Raw genomic sequence first — 23,309 nt, 5'->3', positions numbered from 1 at the left:
CATAAAATTGATATACCACTCAAAAAATGTATAAATGCAACCTTTTGTTTTTGCCCCATTTTCATGAGCGAACTAAAGATCTTAAGACTTTTTCTATGTACACAAAAGAACAATTCTCTCAAATTCTGTACAAATCTGTCTAAATCTGTGGTAGTGAGAACTTCTCCTGTTTGCAGAGAAAGCATCTACCTCACAGGTGGAGGCCAACAATTAGAGGCCACTCAAAAGTGCAGTTTACTGGTTTAGGGGAAGGAACTGGGGTGGGCCGGGGGGGACGGGGGTGAAGGGGGTTCGGAAACCAGTCAGTACAAAAAAAAAAAAAAAGAAGTTTGCTGGTACTTGGCAGGAACGGAACCACGCGGTCGTATAACCAGCAAGAGAATTCCCCAAAAAACATGGCCCTCAAGGGGACATGTCTGGCGGAGTAGATGGCCATGAAAGAAACTGGGATGTTTTTCAGCTTCCAGGAATTGTGTAGGTCCTGCACATGGAGGCTGTGGCATTCTCACGGGCAAAATGTATGGGTTGATGGTCGTGGTGTTCGACTGCGAATGCGAATGAAAATATATGGGCCTGTCAGGATCTCGTCACTTTTTTTGGTGGATACTGAGTCAAAAGCACATCAATAAAAGAACCTGTGTCGTTGTACAAACATACGCGTTGCCCTACCATAAACCGTACCGCCAGTATGGGACCGCCACTCAATCCACAAGTTGAAATCAGAAACCGACACCCATACAACCAATTACACGCGTCTGCCATCTGCCCGTATAGGTAAACGTTCATCATCATGAAGAGACAACTCTACAAGGCCAGAAGCCATCGATGGAGCATTTTGCCCACTCAAGCGGTTACGATGACGAACTAGAGTCAGGTTAATGAGGACCCCGATGAGGACGACAAGCATGCAGATGAGCTTCCCAGAGATGGTTCTAGACAGTTTGGCAGAAATTCTGTGGTATGCAAACGAGATGGTTGCAGCGGGGCTGTCTGGGGTGGATGGTCTCAGACGATCTTGGAGGGGTGTGAGAGATGGATATTGATTTCCTGGGCTGGTGTGGTTACCACAGGTCATTGCTGTTGTGAGGCCGGTTTGGATTTACTGGCCAAATCTCTGAAAACACCTATGTAGACGGCTTATGTAAGAAATGATACATTCACACTTCACGCCGGCTCAAATTGCTGGGGGGGCAAATTCCTGCAGTCACAGCATGCGCTAATTGCACGCTCCCCTCACTTTTTCACCAAATCGCAAAAGTTCTGAGCATTGTGCTTGTTGTAGTGTGATAAAAGCACATCGTTTAGAGGGCCTGCAATACCCGCAACTCTTTTTTTGTGTATTGTTTACCCCTCAAGCAGTAACCCAATGGCACCAGACAGGAGTGGGGAACATATTTGAGAGAAATAGATCTTTGCTGTGCATACGACATAAAATCTTAGTCTGTGAGTTCAGTCATAAAAAATAGGGTAGAGTCAAGAACAAAATTGGTGTGATTTGGTTAATTTTGTGTTCGGAGTGTATACGTGTTTGAGTCTTTGAGGGTGGGTTTTGTCTATTATATCGGTTGTGTTGGATTACACAAGCGGAGGAACAATTCAGTGGGATTTACTTCTTAAAGGAGAACTCCGGGGCAATCCCCCTTTGTAGCCGTGCAATCTTGATCGCTCTAAGTTGTGTAGTTACTGTCGATTGGAAGCATAGAAAAAACAGAGCCGAATCGGTGCTAGCAATAGGAGCTGCTGGAGCTAAAATGCGAGATCTCCACTTAGCTAAAACAGCAGTTGTGGGGGGGCATCATAGTAGAGAAAATAATGTGCCTTTGTGCTCTCTGTTAACAGACACAACATGCAATTAAAATGTAGTGCAACATGAACAGGGCCCTACATGACAACAAGATGTGTTTCAACTCAGAATTGTTTAATTCCCCTCCATGTTAGCTTTGCTAGCTGCCGTCTGGGATGATTTGAGGGAGAAGTAGTTTCACCGCATTACCACTAGCCTGTATGAAAGGAGCAGAGCCCAACTGGAACTGCTGCATAAGTGCTGCAACACGCTGTCTGCATTTAACCAACGTTGCCATCACGGACGTCGTAGGAGTAATCAAAATTATTTAGGATGTACCTAACACACTATATTGACTCTGCGTAAGGATAAAAGGATTTTTGGTTTGTAGTTAGGTACTTGGGAGGAATTGGCCAATATGATAGATGCACACATTTTCTTTTGTTTCACAGAGGAAATAAATAATTAGCAAATCTTAAAAGCAAGTTCATAAAGTCACTGTCTTTGCATTCAGTTGATTCCAATCAAGATACACTGGTAAAATGCTTTCGATTTGTTAATAGTACTTAAACACCACGGTTCTGAAATGCAAACTAACATAATTTTAATCATGTGATAAAAGAGGCGATTTAAAACACGATTAACTATAGAAATTTCAGCGATTAATCGCGATTAAAAAAAAATTAATCGTTTGACAGCCTATAAGAGATATACTAACACACACACCACACCTACACGGCAAAAGTTGGGATCACTTAGAAATGCACTCCATTCCGAATTACCAGCTGAGATAGTGCATGGTTTTTTAAATAGGCAAGCGTTTTCAGAGTACATATATGTGTGTATCATAATGCAAAAGGGTTCTCGACTGTGTAGACGAAGTGGCGAGAAACACTTGAATCCATGCATTTTGGTTAAACGTCACACCCAAATAAAAAGTGGTTTCAGCTCCCCATACTATGCACACTCTGGGTAGCCTGATATTATGGAAAGGTGACTGATGTGGGTGTGTTTGCTGTATTTGAGAAGTGTTGCTATTTGTAACTTTTTGGCTTTTTTCTTTGCACTTTTCAAATTTTTGGACATCAAAAAACACACAGACATATCTGTAGAAAAATAAATCATATAAATCTATTCTTTGAGTTCAGCGCACGTGGGATCTTCTAGCTCTTTACAGGTCCCACACAACTTTCCCTCACTTTGTTTCTATTTCTGGAAGATTCACTTATCATCTGTATCTGATATGGATGTGTTTGTTGATAGTGCATCATGTTTCAGTTACAAATTAGGCCTCAGCACACTATAGAGGAGGCTCTTCGCTGTGTAAGAGTGACAGGGTAAAGCTGAGATAGGCAATATGATAAGTCTAAAACTATTTAAAAACTAAATGTGTTGGCTCTGTTAGGTAATATGTCAATGGCAATTTTATTTATAAACACCTTTCATTTTACGTAAAATCAAAGTGTGCAAGCTTGTCCATGAACAAAGCATAAGCAAACACCAAAATAAGAAACAGACAAGCAATCAAACACACACCACACACACACACACGACACACACTGTAATTAACCAAAAAGTTTGAGAGAATATAAAGTTTAGTTTGTTTTTCAATCTGGTACAGCTAGAAGATCTACCTGATGACATGAGAGGGCCGATGATCAATGGATCAATGACACGGTATTGCAAACATGTATAATTCTCCACGGACTAAATCAATGCAAAATGTAAACGATTTCATTATTACTGTAGCAGATCAATTATGCTCATGCCCACTGGGACAGGGTGTTAAGTTGTATCCAATGTTGCTCTCCAAATGTTTTAAAATGACATATTTAGATCAGAGGAAATCCATTTCTTTTCTTCACACCCCCCCCGTACGCTTGGTCTTTGGACTCTGTTACTTTCAAGACCCTGTATATGGATGATGCCCATGCAGTATGGAGAATCGAATTAAAAAATAGAGATCGTTTCAAAGCGTTTTACATGTAAGAAAAAGGATGTAAGTGTGTGTGTGTGTGTGTGTGTGTGTGTGGGTGTGGGTGGGTTGTGTGTGTGTGGAAATGTGTCATACTAACCCTGCTCAAAAGCCGTATAAAAAGGTAGCCTATGGAAAAGACAGTCAGTTGTCTACATCCGGTGACCTTGATTGCCTGAAGTCCCGTGATACTGTCCGGGACAGCTGGTGACTTGTACAACATGTAAAATTGTTTCAGATCAATCTGAATGGCGTGAACTTCACTGCATCTCGGGTCTTCAGTGGACCGTCCGTCTGACATTTCATCTGTACTGAGGCCACGCTGTGAGGTCTCACGCAGTCACGCAGGTAAATTCTTTAACTTTCTTCAATTTCAGTACATAGGCCCTATACGTTTATTGAATGAAGTAAGAGTGAACTGGCAAACCAAGCGAACAAACCACACCTGCAGAAGTGACACAAAGTTGTAGTAGACTCGGAGGTGATCCAGGAAGCTGACCAAACCATGCTTACCACAGATCTTAAATCCAAAGCATGGACGAAATGAGCGGAGACGGACATAGTAAGTAAGTAGAGTGTTGTGAACATGAAACACAGTACAGCTCATGAGACATTGAAAAGCCCGCACAATAAAGTGAGCAGAATAGTGCGCCTGAGAGAGAAGGTGAGATACCTGCTGGCAGGGTCGTCAGAACCCAGGCCTCCCGATGGTCAGAAACGCGCCTTGCCTGGAGCTCGCTGTCATCGGGTGTGAATGCGCAGATAATGACAAGTCCCAACAGCGTGATACTAGGATAAGAAGAGTAGGAGTACTGCCGCTGGAGTGTTTAAAAGGTCCTAACAAAGGAGCTAGATGTGATGGGCAGTAGAAAACTAGACTTGTAGCCCAAGCTGCTGCCACGATGTACAGTAAATGTGATGTGTATTTAGCCAAAGCAAATCTAATTGTGACTATTTTTTATATTGGCAGTTGTGTATGGACTAGGGAGGAACATGATGTTCTGCTTCTTGGTAAAGGGAGTGTCTACGGTGCGAAGGTCAAGAGTGGGTATCAGGAGTGAACTAGACACTGTGTTGGCTGTGATAGCAGAAGTTGTGCATGTCAGTAGGTGTATCTGCTGACGCGCAGGCCTCATGTACTGCAGGCAGCTACTGCAGCATTTCTATTTAAATAAAAGTGAATGAACAAAGGGGCAAACTGGCATGTGGTGACTGTTGTGGCAGTTGTCTGTGTTCAACGTTGAGATTGATAAACGAACACACTACAAACATACTCTGAGACGACACACATGTATCCTGCTGCTCACACGGTTCAGTGTTTTTGAGTTAAGCTCCACATTGATCGTTCTACTAAGTTTCCTTCTGACTAACACGAAGTGACTTGGAAACGCCTCAATCACTCCTTATATCAAGCGATCTAGCTATATATTTGACGCCACCAGCTGGAAGGTAACGTGACTCGGAGAATCTGTGGACAGAACATGACTGAATACGTACAGAGGCTGTACCACGTCAAGATGAAGTGTTGCATCGTTACGTTTGTGTTCTAAAAAACTTGTGTCCATTCGTGTATGACGCCAACGCTCACCTAAAACGTGGTTAGTTACACACCCTCTGAAGCTAACTATAGGCTAAGATCTTCAGAAGCACTACCTGTCTTATGATCAGATATCCAGCTGCAGGATGTTTGTCCTCATTACAAATCCTTCTACCGCGAGAAGATCTCATGGTCGACGTACACATAATACGTGTAGGATGACCAGAAGAGGGAATGCTACACGTGTTGAGGAATAGCAAGCAGATACGAATTGTGTTGACAAAAGAAGAGCTCTGTGTTACTGGGCTGCCTGCCGGTACCTGCCCATGTGTTTAACAACCCCTTTTGCTGATCTCGCACAGGAAGACATTTCCGAGGATAACGCGCTCACATCCACCGTGTGAGGTTTTGATCGGAGTTGCTGTGGCACGACAGTACACACAGAGATACACTGGTAGATCTAATAGAGGTTAACCATGTAGCAGCTATGTCAAATAGCTCATGTACTGTATTGTGTCACCGTTATCTCATTTATATTGTATGTGTATGTATTGGTGTAGCGCGCGCGCTGTTCAGAGGGGTGCTTTAGTTTTAATTGCTTAATGTCTACTCTCAGCCACCGTACGATCTCAGGTGGTTTTTTGTTTTGTGTTACGGTGTGTGTCGAAGGAAAGATAAAGGCAGTGTGAAGGCACGTACTCCGTCACTGAGAACATGACATGGTGGCAGAATTCTGTCAGCACAGACTTTTAAACACGTGGAGCTAGGCGCTACTCCGCAGTTGTCAACACCGAGGATATTGACTGGAGATGCCGCGGCACTTATATAAGAGTTTGACAGATTTAGAAGTCACGCCACATGTCGCTTTGATGACCCGCTGTCGGGCTAGAAGCTAACGCAGAGTCGGGCTGGTCTCGGCACGTGATAGTGAACAAGGCAGAGAAAACACGTTTGATATGGGCGATGGTGATAGAGGAGATCGATGTGGTAAGTGTGCTGGATTACAGTTGTGAAAGCTACCTCAGATATACGAGGGACAAAAGATGATAGAGGAAGCTCGAGTCACCGAGTTCAAGCAGAGGAACAAGTGCAACGTGAGAGTTTCGACCACTTCGTGCAGGACGTAAGCTGCTTCTTATGGACTGTGACTATGCTGAACACGGATGACATACTGATTGACAGCCATCGATCGCAGCCAGTGAAGCAAGTGCCTGAAAAACAGAGTGCAGGAAAGGCTATTAACAGTGATGAGATGCTCGCGAGAAACAAAATGCAAACATAGTCAGAGATGATGCGGAATGCTCACAGGTTTCTACTGCAGTCGTCAGCTCAAACCAAGAAGTTCAACCACACTCGACACACTCTCAGATGTACGCGCAGGTTAGCGCAGCAGAATGCATTACGCTAACTGCACAGCTAGCTGTGGCAAGCAGGTTCGATCACGTGCATGAACAAAGGCCAGTGTCGCAAGGCTCACAGTGTTCCTACGGTAGACAAGCCCATCACGGATTGCTGGTGTCGTAAAGCGGCAGTGCATACAATGTGTGTAGAGTCCCAGCAAGTGACCAGACGGTATGAGAAATCTGAGCATGAATGTCACCCACGTTGTGTCTTCTCCAGTTCTATGCTGCAGGCTCAGCATGGGACAAGTGGACCGGTGTGATGTCACTATACTGGCACAGTCCAGTAACAGTCGGATAGGATCACGGTGCTGAATGCAACACAGATTGACGCTAGGACAGGTGCATCAGACGTAATGTCCACAAGGGTGAGCTAAAAATGCTCCAACAGTGCTTCGCACTACTGCCACCACCAGCTTAGATCCTGTTGCTGCAGTGAGGTACAGTCCAGACTATAAACCCATATACAGACTGCTGCTGAGTTGAGATGGTGAGCATTACACAAGAAAGTGCTGCTCAGTGGAACCACAGCAGAAGCCTAGGTCTGATAGTCGAGCTTGACTCCACTGAAAAGGCTGCTGAACACAGAGAAGCGATCTGACTAGGAACACACTGCCGCAGAGACGGTCCAGAAGGATCTAAGTGATTTTCCGGAACTGGTATCGTACGTACGGACGCTGCCAGGAAATACACCTAAACATAGAGCCAAATGCTAAAGGTGTTGGCATTGTCTAGTGCGCAGGCACCAGCGGCGCTAAGGAAACAGATAATAGAGACACTAAAGAAATGGAAGACCGGCTACATCGCAAAGTGGAAAGAGCCACGGATGGGCAGATCGCTATGGTCTGCTGTCACACGTGAGGAGCGTAGGATTGCATAGATCCCAGCGACTAATAAGGTAAAGCAAAAGAGAGCACTACCCATGCACACCGTTGAGGAGGTGTATCCTCCATTGACCAGGCGCAAAGGTATTTATCTGTTCTGGATGCCAATCTGGTTTCTCCGAGTAGACCTAAGCTGTGCCTCATCGCTTCTCACCACGTTTACACCCACCAGTGGCAGATGCAGGGCTGAGACTACCATTTGGAGTGTAATGTGCCCCTGAGATTTTCCAACGCATCATGGATGGCATGCTGGAGGAATATCAGTGGCCAGCAGCCATCATGGCTGACATCTAATGCTGCAACCCGCTTGTGGAAAAACACACATTGAGATGTAATTCTGCATGCAAAGTCATTGAGAAGAGCACAGCTACAACCTGAGCGCTGCACTTCAAAAAGTGCCCACAGGTATCGACAGACGATGAGGAGGTGCGTATGTGAGACACTTATTGACAGCAGGTGGTCTTAAGGCGACCTGGCTAGGTTGAAGCAGTCAGGTGCCAGCTCAACCACGACAGCAAGGCGTCCGCACGCTTCCTGGGGTTTGTCCACATATCTGTCAAGGTTGCATTCACTCTAACTCAGTGAGAAGACGCGCCCCTGTCGCCAGCGATTAAAAGCACGTGGGGATTCTCATGGCAGCCAGCGCGAGCCGTTGGCGAGGCTAAAAGACTCGGTGCTCTCTCATCCTCCATGGTCTAAGTACTATGACGCAGCTGTAGCCTGTAGTGATAGTGTGATGCCAGCAGCAGCGGATGTGGGAGCTGTGCTCCTGCAGACGATCCGCTCTGTCGCGTTTTCCTCCAGATCGCTGACGGACGGGGCCCGAAACACGCTACGCTCGATAGAGAAAGAATGCTCTCATATTGTTCATGCGCTGCACAAAGTTTCATCACATTACATATGTGGCAAGCAGTTACTGTCTTTAAGACCGACACAACAAACACTCGAGACATCTTCAAAAAAAACGACCTGCTCTCACAGCTGCACCGCGGATGCGCTTGCGCCTCTCAATGTTATGATTGTAGATGTCAAGGACAGCTAGAGAAAGGATATGGAGCTGCCTGACACTCTCAAGGCTCAGCTGAAATGCACAACACGCCAGAGCTGGACGGCGTCTTCTGTAGAGTGTGTTTCTATGCTAAACTATGTAGCAGTACGTGATGCAAAAGTACAGTGCGCTGCAGACGGCACAAGAATAGCGCTGACTGACAGCCACATACATCCAGGCAGGGATGGCCAGGAACATAGACGCGACCGTGTGTCTGTTGCTGTCAGCGCATACTGGGATTCACATGGAGCCAGTACACAGTAGTGATGGAGTGTGGACAGGATCCTGCGCATAGTGTGCCGCCCACACATGCAGCACAACGCATAGCTGGAGCTCATACATCAGTCCACCTGGGGATAGTCGGAGCAACAGAGAGCCGTGAAGTGCTTTCACTGGCGCAGAGCTGACGTGCGAAGTATGGAGACATGGTGAGTGAAACTGTAGTAAGTGTGCCGTACGTTCCAAACAGACGGCCGAGACTGCCACTACTACGCAGCCGTAACTCCAGAACTGACCTGGTTGAGCAGTGCATCTGACAGTTTTTGAGTGGGACGGAAACCTATGTAGTGCTTGTGGACTACTACTCAAAGTTCATTGAAGTAGTATGACTGACAGAATACCAGCGTAGTCGCGACTGTCATTGAATCACTGAAAGCTCAGTTTGCAGACATGGGCATTCCCGCTGTATGAGAACGGACAACGGCACCAGCAAGTACGCCGCGAGGAGTTCAAAAGCTTTGTGAGAGCGACGGCATCTCCACCGCACATCAGCACCTCACACCGCCTCACTCTAATGGAGAGGTCTCCCGATGCGCGCAGGTACAAGACAGGTTTCTCAAAAAAGACTGTGGTACACAGCACCAAGATCAAACACACTAGCACTGCTTGACTACAGGCCACCCCTCTTATGTCTGTAGCTTGTCCCCCGCACAATTGCTGATGGGTAGAAGGCCAGAACAACTGCCTACTGCTCAACAGCTGCGTGTCCAAAGTCCTACGGAGCTCCTACAGATATAAGCATCTGCGGGACACTCCAATCGTCCCAGAAGTTCTTCACTATGGACACAACATGCAGAGCACTCAACACACGCCCACCACTAACACCTGGACAGAGGTCAGAGTGGACCCCAGTTTACGGGAATCAAAGTCGGTCCACGCTCTAGGTCAGTGTTGTGTTCGAGAAAACACAGTGCGCCGAGATCATACATTGATGGACTGTGGCGGCAATAGAGCTCAGCTCGTAACAGTCAACCAGACTCGCCTAACGAGCACCGCTGTAGCAAATCGTCCCATCACTCTCGAGTAGGGATGAGCCCTGAGACTGAACCAGCTGAGCTGCCTTCCTGCCCGGAGTGGTCGTTCCCGGTGGAGTGTTGCGTTCGCGCTGTTGGAAATGTCCGAGACTCTGCCAGTCATCCTTCGGGTCATACACCACCACACACGAGGAGAGAGTGGTGAAACCCACTGCAAGCGACTGGATTGGTGATTGTTTCTTTTATAGTTTATTGAATAGAAATTGAGCACATGTGCTGTGACTTACTCGTGCTAAGTACGAGGCTACTGTGAGAGTATTGGTAGCAACAAGTTAAGTACACACTTCTTTCCCGTTGGTTATGTGTGGCTAAGTATAATATGGCCTAGGTTTGTGCTATGTTCAGCGCTTATTAGAGAATGCTGCCGCCTATCTACACATTGCGGTAGGTCATCCTCTGAGGATGGGGAGATGTAATGTAGTTGGTGTGGCGCTCGCGCTGTTCAGAAGTGGCGGAGTTTAGTTTATGGCTTAAGGCTCTGCTCTCAGCTGGCCACCGTAACTGCTCAGCGGGGACTTTTTGTTCTTGTTGTTTTTTACGTTGTGGGTCGCACAAGAAAAGAGATGCAAGGCCGTGTGAAGGCACTCAATGGCGCCATCACTGAGACACATTACAGATGTGTTCACTCTGTGTCAGGTAGTAAAGAGCATACAAGAGAGAGCTGTGTAATGTCCAGCAGCTGAGCAGTCTCCTGATCAATAAGTTTCCAGACCTCTGCATGTTACAGATATTACCAACAATTACATTGGAAGCCAATTACATTTGCAAAACACATAACGCAGTGTAATGATCATTTTCTGACTGTTAGTTGAGCAGGACGTGATTCCAGAGCAGCACCCGGTCAGGTAGCAGAGACCACAGAAGAGGAAGAAGCTCTCATCATACCTGTTCGAGGTGCTCCTAAACAATCAACACAGCACATTACATCACCAACGTCTCTAATAACAGAGATGGCGCCACTCTAAAGGCCGCTCCTGCGTAGCATACATCAAGCACACACTCCGCACAAATGCCTGTCAGAATAAAGCGTCCTCCCTCACCTGACAGTAACTAGGATCTCCTGCATTCTGCACAAAACAGCGGCTCATCATGTGTGCACAACTGCAAAAAAGCTTCTTCACTTCACAGCGGACATTACATCTGTATATTGAAATAATAAAAAACCTCAGAGCATCAAAGTACACTTAAATTCCCTGCACAGTTTCAACTTTCCGGTGCACAAACTGTCTCCATCTCCGGACCACTTTGATTATATTATTTATCAGCAGAAGTAAAAACCGTTGTCCTGAGTGCAATTTCTTAAACTTAAGTATTACCTAACTGTGCACAGAAGGAGATACGGTGAGCGTCAGCGAAAAATGCAGCGGTCTGGATCAGCGCACCCAGGTCAAGTGTGGATTACTACGTTCTGATAATTGGATTATGGAGTAAGGTATGGCGTAAACCCCAGATGACCTTCTGGGATAGGAGAACAGAACTCTGGTTGTGCGAACTTGTTGTGGTGGAACATTTGCACCCCGCAAAAGAAAACACAATATTAAATGAAGTTAACTGTTGACACAATACAGTAACATGATCTATTTAAACTAGCTGATACACGGTTAAACCTCATTAGATCTTACCAGTGTATCTCTGTGTGTACTTCGTCCACAGCAATCCCACAAACCTCACACGGTGGATGTGAGGCAGTTATCCTGGAAATGTTCTTCCGTGGATCCAGACTAGCAAAATGGTTAAACACATGGGAAGGTACCAGCAGCAGCCGTAACACAGAGTCTTCTTTGTCAATTTATCTGCTTGCTCATTCCTGCAGACTGTAGCATTACACCCATCTTTTGTAATCAGAGTATTGTGTACTTCTACCATGAGATCTTCTCAGGTAGAAGTATTTGTATTGATGACAAACTCCTGCAGCTGAATCTGACAAAAGACAGTTATTGCTTTTAAATAATAATTAGGGTATAGTTAGACTTAAAGGATGTGTAAATACCACTTTTTGAAGTGAACGTTGGGTATACACATAATGATATAATGAATAAAAATGATGGAAAAACTTCATCTGAAAGTGTTACAGTCCATCTGTAGTATTAAGTCATGTTCTTCCACAGATTCTCCCAGATTCACGTTAACTTCCAGCTGCTTGAGTAAATATATATTTAGATTTATATAGATGGAGTGATTGAGAGTTTCCCAAAAGTCATTCAAGTTATCAGAATGAAACTTTATTATAACGATCAATGTGGAGGATTAATCAAAAAACTGAAACCTGTTGAGCAGCCAGGATACATGTTGTAGTATCAGAAGTATGTTTGTAGTTTGTTTCTTTTATCAAAGTTTGAACACAGAAACATCCACAACAGTCACAACATACAGTTTGACATATTTCATCTTTTATTTAGGTAGAAATGATGAAGAGCTGCCTGAAATTACATGATGCCCTGAGAGTGCATCAGATAAAACATACTGTACATGAACAATTCTGATATCACAGCCAACAACAGTGTCTAGTTCAACCTGACAAACTCTTGACTTAGCACCTTAAGACATAAAAAGAAACAGAACATGATTGTCCTAAGCAATGTCAATTACACAAATATCCAAATAAAAAAATAAGTCACATTATATTTTACTTTGGCTACAAAAAAATTCACATTTCTTTTACATCGTGACAGCAGGCTTTGGTCTTAAAAGTCTAGTTTTCTAATGCCCATCACATCTAGCTCAGTTAGGACTTTTAACAACTACAAGCAGCAGGATAATATTAATAAAGCAGTTTATATTTCATTCATCCATTCACACCCCGATGACAGCTAGCTACCATGAAAGGTGCTGTCTGACCATCGGGAGCAATTTGGGGTTCAGTGTCTTGCTCAAGGACACTTGGACGTGTGGACAAGAAGAGCCGGGGATCAAACCACCGACCCTGCCAGGAGGTATATCAACATTTTCTTTTAAAGGAGACATATTATGCTCATTTTCAGGTTCATACTTGTATTTTCAATTTCTATGAGAACATGTTTACATGTTTTAATGTTCAAAAAACACAGGCTCAACGGAGATAGACATTTTTTTTTTAGGTCGGGTAGAATCTAACAGTTGCGTGACCAGAGATGTAACAAACCCCGGGTAAATATTGGAGATGTATTTGAAAGATGGAGACAGCTTAGAGCCCAAAAGGACGCCGAGTTGGCTAATTTCTTCCTGAACAGGTGAGCAATAGCTTCAAGCTAATTTATCACGGCTACAAGGAATGGGAATTGTTATGTCATTTCAACATTAGTGTACTCACATTGAATTAGCTATATAGCAGGGTTACAAAAGTGTATTTGAGCGATATCCGCCGTGTTACATGGCGTCCTGTTTTCTCCCTTTCATTCCAAAGCACACAGTTGACAACCTGCAGGTGGAGGCGGTGGAGACAGGCTCGGACATACACGCCGCGGGCCGCTGTGGACTTGTGTCAGTCTCGCAGGCGGTTTCAGGAAACTGGCTGCATGTGTCCGACAATGCACAGAACATTAACGGTACAAGCCTACAGCTGTCCGCGGACACAGAGTGCGGAAAGTGTGTCAGAGCCTCCCGGACGGTGAACTGAGACTCTGTTTCCTGCTTGTCGGTCAACGGTTAATGATCGGTTAACATTTAATTTCATTGTGCTATCTTTTGGAAGGCTGGCTGCCAAAAATCATCACTTACTAGCTAATTCATTAGCCTGAGGTAAACGCTAGCTATCAGTAAACAGAAGTGACGTGGTGGCTGGCGTCTGGTGTGTGCGCCAGTGTTTGTGTGTGTGTGTGTGTGTGTGTGTGTGTGTGTGTGTGTGTGTGTGTGTGTGTGTGTGTGTGTGTGTGTGTGTGTGTGTCATCCAGCCCCCCGTGAAGCTCCAACATGCAGACAGCAGAGGAGCAGAAGAAAGTAGCTGCACCTTCACCAAAATGAAGACTGAAAAACAGAACTATTTTGGTACAAACATTTACTCGCCATGTTGTAGATAGCCACATAGATATAGATAGATATAATTTATTAATTATATATTACTAAAATTTTATATTTTGTGTTAGTGTAGTGTAATAAATAATTGTTAAATGTAGTACAGAGTCTGTATTCTATCGCACTTATACTCAAATGTTTGTGCACCATGACTGAAAATAAGAGTTTTTCATTATATGTCCCCTTTAAAATTAAATTAAGTGAGACAGCTGGTGCAGTATTGTTTCCTTTAGCTGAGGATCATAAACAAAATGTACTTATTAAAAAAAAACAAAAAAAAAACACAGATTCTATATTGACTGACTTTATCTAAATAATTCCAGGAGAACACAAACAGTCCGTTCTTCACCAGCTGCCTTTTGAATTTCAGATTCTGTGGTAATAATGTTTTGGTCACTTCATGGTCAAACTACAAGTTACTTTACTAACATTTGAGTCACTTCTGCAGGTGTGGGGGTTTTCACTCTTACTTTTTAAATTAAACTTGTAGGTTGGTTACGAAATTGTCTCACGCAGTCAGCAAGTAAAGTAATTTACTTGCTGACTGCGTGAGACCTCACAGCGGCCTCAGTACAGAAGAAATTGTCAGACGAGGAGTCCACGAAGACACCGGAGATTGCAGAAGTTCCCTCCATTCAGATTGATCTGAAACAATCACATGTTTACAAGTCAACCAGCTGTCCCAGACATATCAACGGACTTCAGGCAAAGTCACCTGATGTAGACAACTGACCTTTTTATATGTCATTTTGGGCAGTTTTAAGACACATGTACACACACACACTTACATCCTGTTTCTTACATGTAAAAATGGCTTTGAAATTATTATTTATATATTTTTTAATTCAATCTCCTACTGTATGGGCGTACGCAGGGTTTAAGAAATACAGAGGTCCAAAGACTAAGCGTACTGGGGGGGGTTCGAAGAAAAAAAAAAAAAAGTGCATTTTAAAACATTTGGAGAGCAAAAAATGGATAACAACTTTAAAACCATGTCAGTGGGCAGGAGCATAATTGATCTGTCATACAGTAACACATGAAAATCAGTTTAAATGTTGCAATTATTTAGTAAAGTGGAAGAGACTATACATGTTGCAATACCTGTGTCATTGATCATTGATCATCAGGTCTCTCAGGTCATCAGGCAGAGGTCTTCAAGCTGTTCCCAGAATCAGATCCAGGTCTGGTGTCTTCACTTACTGTGGTACTGCTCTTTGGAAAAAGCTGCGTTTGGACATCACTGTGTCAACATTAAAAAAAAAACACAAAACTTTAATATTCTCTCAAGCTTTTGGTTAATTACAGTGTGTGTGTGTGTGTGTGTGTGTGTGTGTGTGTGTGTGTGTGTGTGTGTGTGTGTGTGTGTGATGCTTGTACTGTATTCTATTTTTTGTTCTTCATGCTATGCTTATATTTTGTCTTTGAATGTAAAAGGTGCTTTATATATAAAATTGCCATTGATCATATTACCTTAGAACAGGGTTGGGTACTGAAACCCCGTTCCACTATGGATCCGGTTCCTACGCAAACGGTAGTATTCGGACCGGATTAGAACGCAAATTTCGGTTCCTCATTTCAGTTCTGACTGAAATATTTTCCCTCCGTCGCTCCGGACAGTGGCAGATTTTTTTTTTCTTTCTCCCTTTTCTGCCGACTGACGCACGCGCCCGCTCGCGGTGTGAAGCGCGTGTCTGCGCTATTCTCGGACATGCACTCTACAATCACTGCTGATAGATGGCTTTTTGTACACGCTCTGAAACGGACGTAAAAATATCCCCCTTTCTCTGTAGTCTACTGTTAGCTAGCTACCGTTAATGTAGGCTACTTTTACTTACTTACTTTTACTTACTTTTTTCCTTGTGATCCTGCAGTAAGGAAAACAAGTTAAGAAGTAAATCCCAACTGACTTGATCCTACTCTGGTGTAAATACCAACACAATGATTAATGACTGAAGATAAAACAACCTCAAAGACTCTAAACATGACATACATATATAAATAATGTGTTGTCTGCTCATCATGAATGTGTTGATACCATATTTGTATTAAACTTACCTTATTCTTGGCTAGACGCCTAATTTCAAGCATAACATCAACAACAAGAGCTGCTGCAGCAACAATCAATCCCATCATTGCAATAAATGCAGCAATCAATCCAACAATCAATTCAGTGGGAGACTCTGAAACAGAAGATAGAAAGTTAACATAAGACTCAGAATGGAACACAGATCATATACAGCAGATTGAACATCTCAGTCTACACAAAGAGAACAACTGAAGGAGCATTCTCCTGAAACCTGAAATCTAAAACTCTTTGCAGATAAAACCAGCCGTAGGATGAATGTCACCAGGAACAGAGATGTTAGCTCTGATCTTCTGGACAGTTTCCTCCTGCTGTTCATGTCATAGTAGGGCACAGCAGGGCGTACGGGGTGTAGGTGTGGCACAGCAGCCCTGGGTGGACGCGGTTGGACGCGCAGGACGCAGTCGGACACTGCGGGGAAACGCAGAGCGTAGCAGGGTGTAGTAAGTCCATAGCGTCAGCTGCACCCAGGACCCCGGTGTAGGTGCCACACAATTCCAAGGCGATGTTCTGTGGGTGTGAAGAAGAAGCAAAGGGACTCCGGGGAGAAAACTCCCCAGAGCTAGGTTAGTAACAGGCATTTCTGGGACTAAGATGCACACAAAAGGAGACAAGTGAAAAGAGAGAAGAGGGAGCGGCTCATTGTGTCCTTGGAAGGAGCTTCCCACAGCAGTCTAGAGTTATAATAGTATAACTAAGAGAGGCAGGCTAAAGAGAGGGGGCCCTGGACCGGGCTCGTACTCTCCCCTGCCGGAACGGGCTTGTACTTCCTGCCTCCCTCTACTCTACTCTACTATGCTGCAACTCCTCACTCCCTAACTATAAGCTTTATCAAAGATGATGGTTTTCAGTTATTCTTAAATGTGGCGACGGTGTCAGCCCCCCGAACCCAAGTTGGGAGCTGGTTCCACAGGAGAGGAGCCTGGGTAGCTGAAGGCTCTGGCTCCCATTCTACTTTTAGAGACTCTAGGAACCACAAGTAGCTCTGAGTTCTGGGAGAGCGTAGTGCTCTAGTGGGACAATAAGGTACTAAAAGCTCTTCTATGTATGATGGTGCTTGACCATTAGTGCTTTGTAGGTCAGGAGAAGGATTTTAAATTCAATCCTGGATTTTACAGGAAGCCAATGCAGAGAAGCTAATACAGGAGAAATGTGATCTCTTTTGTTAGTTCTTGTCAGAACACGTGCTGCAGCATTCTGGATCAGCTGGAGGGTCTTGAGGGACTTATTTGAGCAGCCTGATAGTAAAGAATTACAGTAGTCCAGCCGGGAAGTTACGAATGCATGGACTAGTTTTTCAGCATCGTTTTGAGACAGGATGTTCCTGATTTGGCAATGTTACGAAGATGGAAAAAGGCTGTTCTGAGGTTGTTTTAAGTGGGCGTTAAAGGATAGATCCTGGTCAAAAATGACTCCTAGATTTCTGACAGTAGTGCTGGAGGCCAGGGCAATACCATCTAGGGTGCTATATATTTAGATAATGAAGTTCGGTGGTGCTTGGGTCCCAGCACAATAACTTCCGTTTTGTTTGAGTCAACATCAGAAAATGTGGGTCATCCAGGATTTATATCTTAATGCACGCTGAAGTTTAGCTAAACTGACCGCTTTCGTCTGGCTTGATTGACAGATATAATTGGGTCGTCTGCGTAACAGTGAAAGTTATGAGTGTTTCCTAATAATATGCTAGAGGAAGCATATATAAAGAGAATAGAATTGGTCCAAGCACTGAGCCTTGAGGAAACGCCATGGCTAACTTTAGGTATTTGGATGGTTTATCGTTAATATTAACAAATTGGGATCGCTCAGAAAAATAGGACTTAAACCAGCTTAGTGCGATTCCTTTAATGCCAACTAAATGTTCAGTCTCTGTAAGAGGATGGTATGGTCAATAGTGTCGGAATGCAGCACTAAGATCTAACTAAGACAAGTACACGGAGACAAGAGTTGGTTCTGGTGTTAGTCTCAGTAGTGAAGAAGAGGAGGAGGAGGGTGATGTTTATATCTGATGTCAGTGAAATGTGTTCTCTAACTGAGCTGAGGCTCACAGGTTCAATGATGACTCTGGGTTAACTCTTGTTTTATGAAGTTGTTGTTACAGCTGATGGCTTATTAAAAAGAAAATATTACCATCCAGCTAAACATACAGCTTAGCTAAGTTATTTATGTATAGGTTATGTTTCATGAGCAATAAAAATACAATTTGGAGGTAAATAACTTGAGTATTTGCATTATATACTACTTCATACTTGTACCTACTACATTCAGAGGATTTTCTTACTGCACTACATTTATCAGACATAGTGGAGAAATAAGTTACTTTGATCTTACATACAAACATCATGATCAGCTTAGAAAATATAATACTTGTTTGTCTTTGCTACTCAGTAACATCAGGAGTAAAATCATTCTGTTGGTCTGAAGTTCCACACTCACATGTGTCGCCTAAAAACAGTATGGGGAGATGTTTTAGTATGTGCAGACATCTTGATGATCTGAGTAGGAAACCAATAGTACGTGAATTGCTATATCTATGCTGGTGAAATATTACGAGTATGATGACCAAAAACACTGGACACTACGCTGTATACGTATCCTACAATGCAATGCGGTCAGTAACACAACGTCCAGACAAGTGACAGAGAACAATCATAATGCTCAACTATATTTCTACATATTGAATTGTCTAGTTAGTACACCTGTTCAGTTATCTTAGCCTTATCTGGCGATGCCGCTAGAGCTGAGCTCGATCAGAGATTTATGGTCCTGCGGAGGCTCCCACGCAGAACCTTTCACCGTAGCCACACTAAGTGCCCTGACGTTTATATTTGTGTGTGGTGGTCTGTCTTTAAGCGAGATGAGGAGAGGAGAGAGAGATGAGAGACGAGCGAGAGATAGAGAAGAGAGAGAGCGAGAGAGAGAGAGAGATGAGAGAGAGAGGAGAGAGAGTGAGTGAGTGCGGTGATATCTCCTGAGAGTAGTGACTCTAGAGTCATCGGAGAGAACAAAGAGTCCTCCTCTGTATTCTTTCTGACCACGGTGGAAATCTGGAGCAGGAGAGTGAACCCTTCCGTGATCTCATGTTCTGTATGGAGAAGGAGAACAGGAACTTAGTTGGGGGGAAATGCAACGCTACCAAGCCACGGCGGTGCGTTGCCGCGACGTGTAGTATATATATGGGTGGGTGGTGTGCGTCCACGAAACTTCTAAGCAAGTCCCGCCCTACGAACAGCCGATGGTGACATAGAGTAGTTAAGGTGAGGATAGCTGATCTGGTCAGGGGATTAGGGGTTGGACCGGTACACAGAAGTCACGAGTCGGTCATACCCGGTTAGACCTCACGGTCGGTGCATACAATGGAGCGAAAAGCATATCAATTTAATAATTATTTTAGAGAAACAGGTCAGGTCTGAGATCTTGAGGCAGTTTGCATACAGGCCTCACAGAGGGCTGGAGGATGCTACAGTTACTCTGCTTAACTGGCTTTTAAGACACCTGGATGGTAAAGGGACTTATGCAAGACTTTTATTTGTGGATTTTACCTCCTCTTTTTACACGATCCAACCCCATGTTTTAACCAGAAGGCCTTTGAAACAGTTTGATTTAAGCAGTGTTGTAGAGTTTGTTATTTATATTTCCAGAAACTTTTACTTTCACTCCACTACATTTCCTAAATAAAATGTATACTTTTACTCCACTACATTTCCCCTAAGCACCTTAATTACTCGTTACTACAAAACAAAATCAGAAGAAATTTGTTACAATGGAAAAAAGCAGGTTTGGCGAATCATTGCTCTTAAATTGCCAAGATAATGCACCCTCCATTCCAGTTGGTGACCTAATGCCTGTTTGTTGCGAAGCGGCAAAAAAAATTAAAGAAGAAGCGGAGGAAGCATAATAACTGATAGTGTTATGGGAGCACCTGGTGCAGGCTCTGCCGCCATGGTAACAGACGCTAAACACCCCAACGACAGTGGTGATGAAGATAACGGTACAAAATCAAAGTTTTTTTGTTTGTTTTACTTTTACTTCTAATACTAAGTACATTTAATATCAGAAAATGACTTTTGATACTTAAATACAGTAAATATCAGATACTTTGAGACTTTTACTCAAGTAATATTCTAAAAGGAGACTTCAACTTCTACCAAAGTCATTTTCTGGTAAGATACTTGTACTTTTACTCAAGTATTGCTTTCAAGTACTTTATACAAGACTGGATTTAAGTAATAATCTGGTGGGTTGGAGCCTTGACTTTCTAACTAATAGGACACAGATAGTTAGGGTCTATGTAGTCTATAGCCCCGACCTTCCACTTCTGGGATTCCGCCGTATGTCCTTTATTTTCCGACCAGATTTCCGTTACCTAATGCTTCCTTTGTGTTGGAATTCTAAACTCCGGTGGATTTATGAGGACTAGGGTTAACTACTCCTCAGATCTCTGCAGGGTAAATCTGAGTTTTCTGTTGTCTGAGTAAAACAACTTTTGAACGTACACGTTCCACCAAAACAAGTTCCCTCCCGAGGCTATTTTGCAGCAGCACCGGGGCTCTGTGCAGCGCTTAGCGCCGCCCAAGACGGTTGTGATTGGTTTAAAGAAATGCCAATAAACCAGAGGTTGTTTTTCTCTTATCCCGTAATGCCGTGTGGACTAGCCAGACCCTCCTCCGCGGCATTGTTGAGGAAGGTCTGGCAAAGCGAGACTAGGGTCAAAGGTATTTTGTCCGACCGACAGTGTTCCTCCACAGGTTCCCCACAAGGGTGTGTGTTGTCAACTTTGTTATTCATTCTTCTCACAGATGTGTGTCAGAGCAAATATGACAACAGAACCATTATCAAGTATGCAGATGACTCTGTTGTTGTTAGTCTGCTTTGTGACGACGAGACCAGCCACGGTCCACTCATTAATGAATGTGTGCTGGTGTGAGGAGTCTTACCTCCAGGTTAACATATCTAAAACTAAAGATATGCTCATTGATTTTAGAAGAAAAAATCACATGAACAAAGACACTTTAACGGTCAGACCATTGAGTACGCTGAATGCTATAAATACCTTGGGACCATCATTAACGCAAAATTGAACTTTGAAGCCAACTGTGAAGCTGTGTGCAAAAAGGGTCAACAGTGCTTCCATTGTTTAAGGAAACTCATATTTTAATATTGATCGAACCATAATGACCATGTTTTATCAGGCTTTTACTGAGTCAAGGTGGGTGTCCATTAGGCCTCCACGATTCGGGGAAAAATATGAATCACGACCTTTTAGCCTAGAATTGATATCACAATTCTCTGCCACGATTTTTTCTCACGAAGTGTAATGTTTATTGCACACATGAACCATGACAAAACAAAACAAATTGGCAGTACCAAACAGATTTTTTTTGGCACCTACAGCACATTGCGCATCACCACAAACCTGTAAACACAGAGGTTTCAATGAATAAAGAAAATACAGTACATACTGGCCATTACAGTACAGTACAGTAAGCTAATACAGTACATACTGGCCATTTAAGTACAGTAGGCTCCAAAAATAGTGACATATAACACATTGAACTAAATATGGCCCTATACCGGCTCTATCTTAACTCATTGAACATGTCTTTACATAATTAAAACATGTCAATCAACATGCTGCAGCTACAGCTTCAGTCTCTAGAGAAATGTCAGTTTGTCAATTGCCAATTTAAGTACAGTATCAAAAACAGAATGATTTGATGATTATCAAAATAAAGCCCGAAAATGCCCATAAAATAATCGAAAAAAAAAATTAAAAAAAATCAAAGTCATTTAAAAATTTAATTGTGAACAGGGGTGAATCGAGATCGTGATTTCATAACGATTTATCGTGCAGCCCTAGTGTCCATATACGCGTTGTTTTCACAGATGGGATCGCCCCGCTTCCGAGCATTGCTCGCTAGTGAGCTTGCCATCAGTTTCTCTTCTGACCACTGACAAGCAAAGAAACCAGTCTACACCCTCCTACAACAGCGATGGCTGCAGCTGATTGGACGAACACTTCACGTGGGGCTGACTGCTCCCGAATTTCAAAACCGACCATATTGGCGGCTCGTTTGGAATACCATCTCATACTTTACCAAAATAGTTCACCGAAACGTGTTTCTGAAAACATTTTAAGCGAGAAATAGGCTTCATTTCAGATCGACAAAGGTCAACTTAAATGATTTTTGTCAGCTTTGGAGTGACGGCGAGCCGAGCCGGCCACTCCTCATTGGCATAAAGTTGGTTGGATTCAACTTTATGCAAATGAGGAGAGGGCGACTCGACGCCCCGCTTCTCCAAAATCCCCGCAACGCTACCAGAATGCATTGCATGGCGCTCCCATAGAAATGAATGGGAAGCGGGAAAAAGACGCTGACAATGGAGGCACACCATCAGTCTTGTCGTTTTCCTTGGTGTCATGGTTTGGTGAGAGGAATCCTTAAACCAGATAGTGAAATGGTCCAGTCAGCTGATTGGGAAGCCACAACTTAAACCAGTATCCCTGTACACCAGACAGTTACAGAGGATAGCTACACCTATCTTAAATGATGACTCCCAGCCTTTGTACAGTGATTTTAAGCTTCTTCCCTCCAGACAGAGGTTTTTAATCCCACGGTGCAGAACAAAGTGGTACAAAAGTAGCTTTGTTCCTGCTGCTATCACTGAGCTCAACAAGCGGTAGCGATATTTGCACAAATATGATAGAAGCATTTTAATTGGATTGTAAACGTGCCTTTATCTTGATTTTATTTGAGAGATTATTTTATTTATTTTTAGTTATTTCTCTCTCTCTCTCTCTCTCTCTCTCGCGCTCGCTTATGTCCTAATTGGTGGAACCTTGAGTATTTCTATTTGTATTAGATTAGAGTAGTAGTAGAGAACTTGTGTCAGTTCTTGGTGTGTTTTTGTAGTTGTGGGTCATGATGGATGTCATACTCTTGCTGCAGAACAAATCTACCTACGGGTACAAATAAAGTAACCTGAAAAATGATCAGTAAAGAGTTACATCACATACTTGTTGATGTAGAGATCAGTGACGGCATCAAAATCAGGACTCACCTGAGGTTATCTCTGGTCCTTCACCTAAAAGAAAAAAAACAAAATATGTTATGTGCTTGTGAAATATCATTCATCATCTTGACAGAGGCAACACTGAGAAAAACACCTGAACTTTGTTTCCTGTTGAGTGAACAGAATTTGGTTTTCACCATCTAAATGTGATTGGAGAAAAATAAGTCAGTCTCAGATTTAACAAACAGTGTAGTTCGAATGCAGTTTAAAGATCTGTCCAGCACT

The 23,309-nt window shown here is 43.4% G+C and overlaps 2 protein-coding genes across 2 annotated transcripts in view; both read left to right on the top strand.

Annotated features, from left to right (window-relative positions):
• Positions 1–5,699, top strand: part of LOC116065144 (CD276 antigen-like) — a 104,910-nt gene extending 99,211 nt beyond the window's left edge. The window contains exons 7-8 of the mRNA XM_036002571.1: positions 4,729–4,859; positions 5,658–5,699. Coding sequence (XP_035858464.1) covers positions 4,729–4,859; positions 5,658–5,699 — 173 coding nt within the window. The remainder of the gene's footprint in view (positions 1–4,728; positions 4,860–5,657) is intronic.
• Positions 1–23,309, top strand: part of LOC118495300 (nuclear factor 7, brain-like) — a 1,057,410-nt gene that overhangs the window by 322,092 nt on the left and 712,009 nt on the right. The gene's annotated exons all lie outside the window — the stretch shown is intronic.

This window comes from Sander lucioperca, chromosome 6, assembly GCF_008315115.2.
Source record: "Sander lucioperca isolate FBNREF2018 chromosome 6, SLUC_FBN_1.2, whole genome shotgun sequence".
Classification (NCBI taxonomy): Eukaryota; Metazoa; Chordata; class Actinopteri; order Perciformes; family Percidae; genus Sander; species Sander lucioperca.
This window is presented reverse-complemented; position numbering and strand designations above follow the sequence as displayed.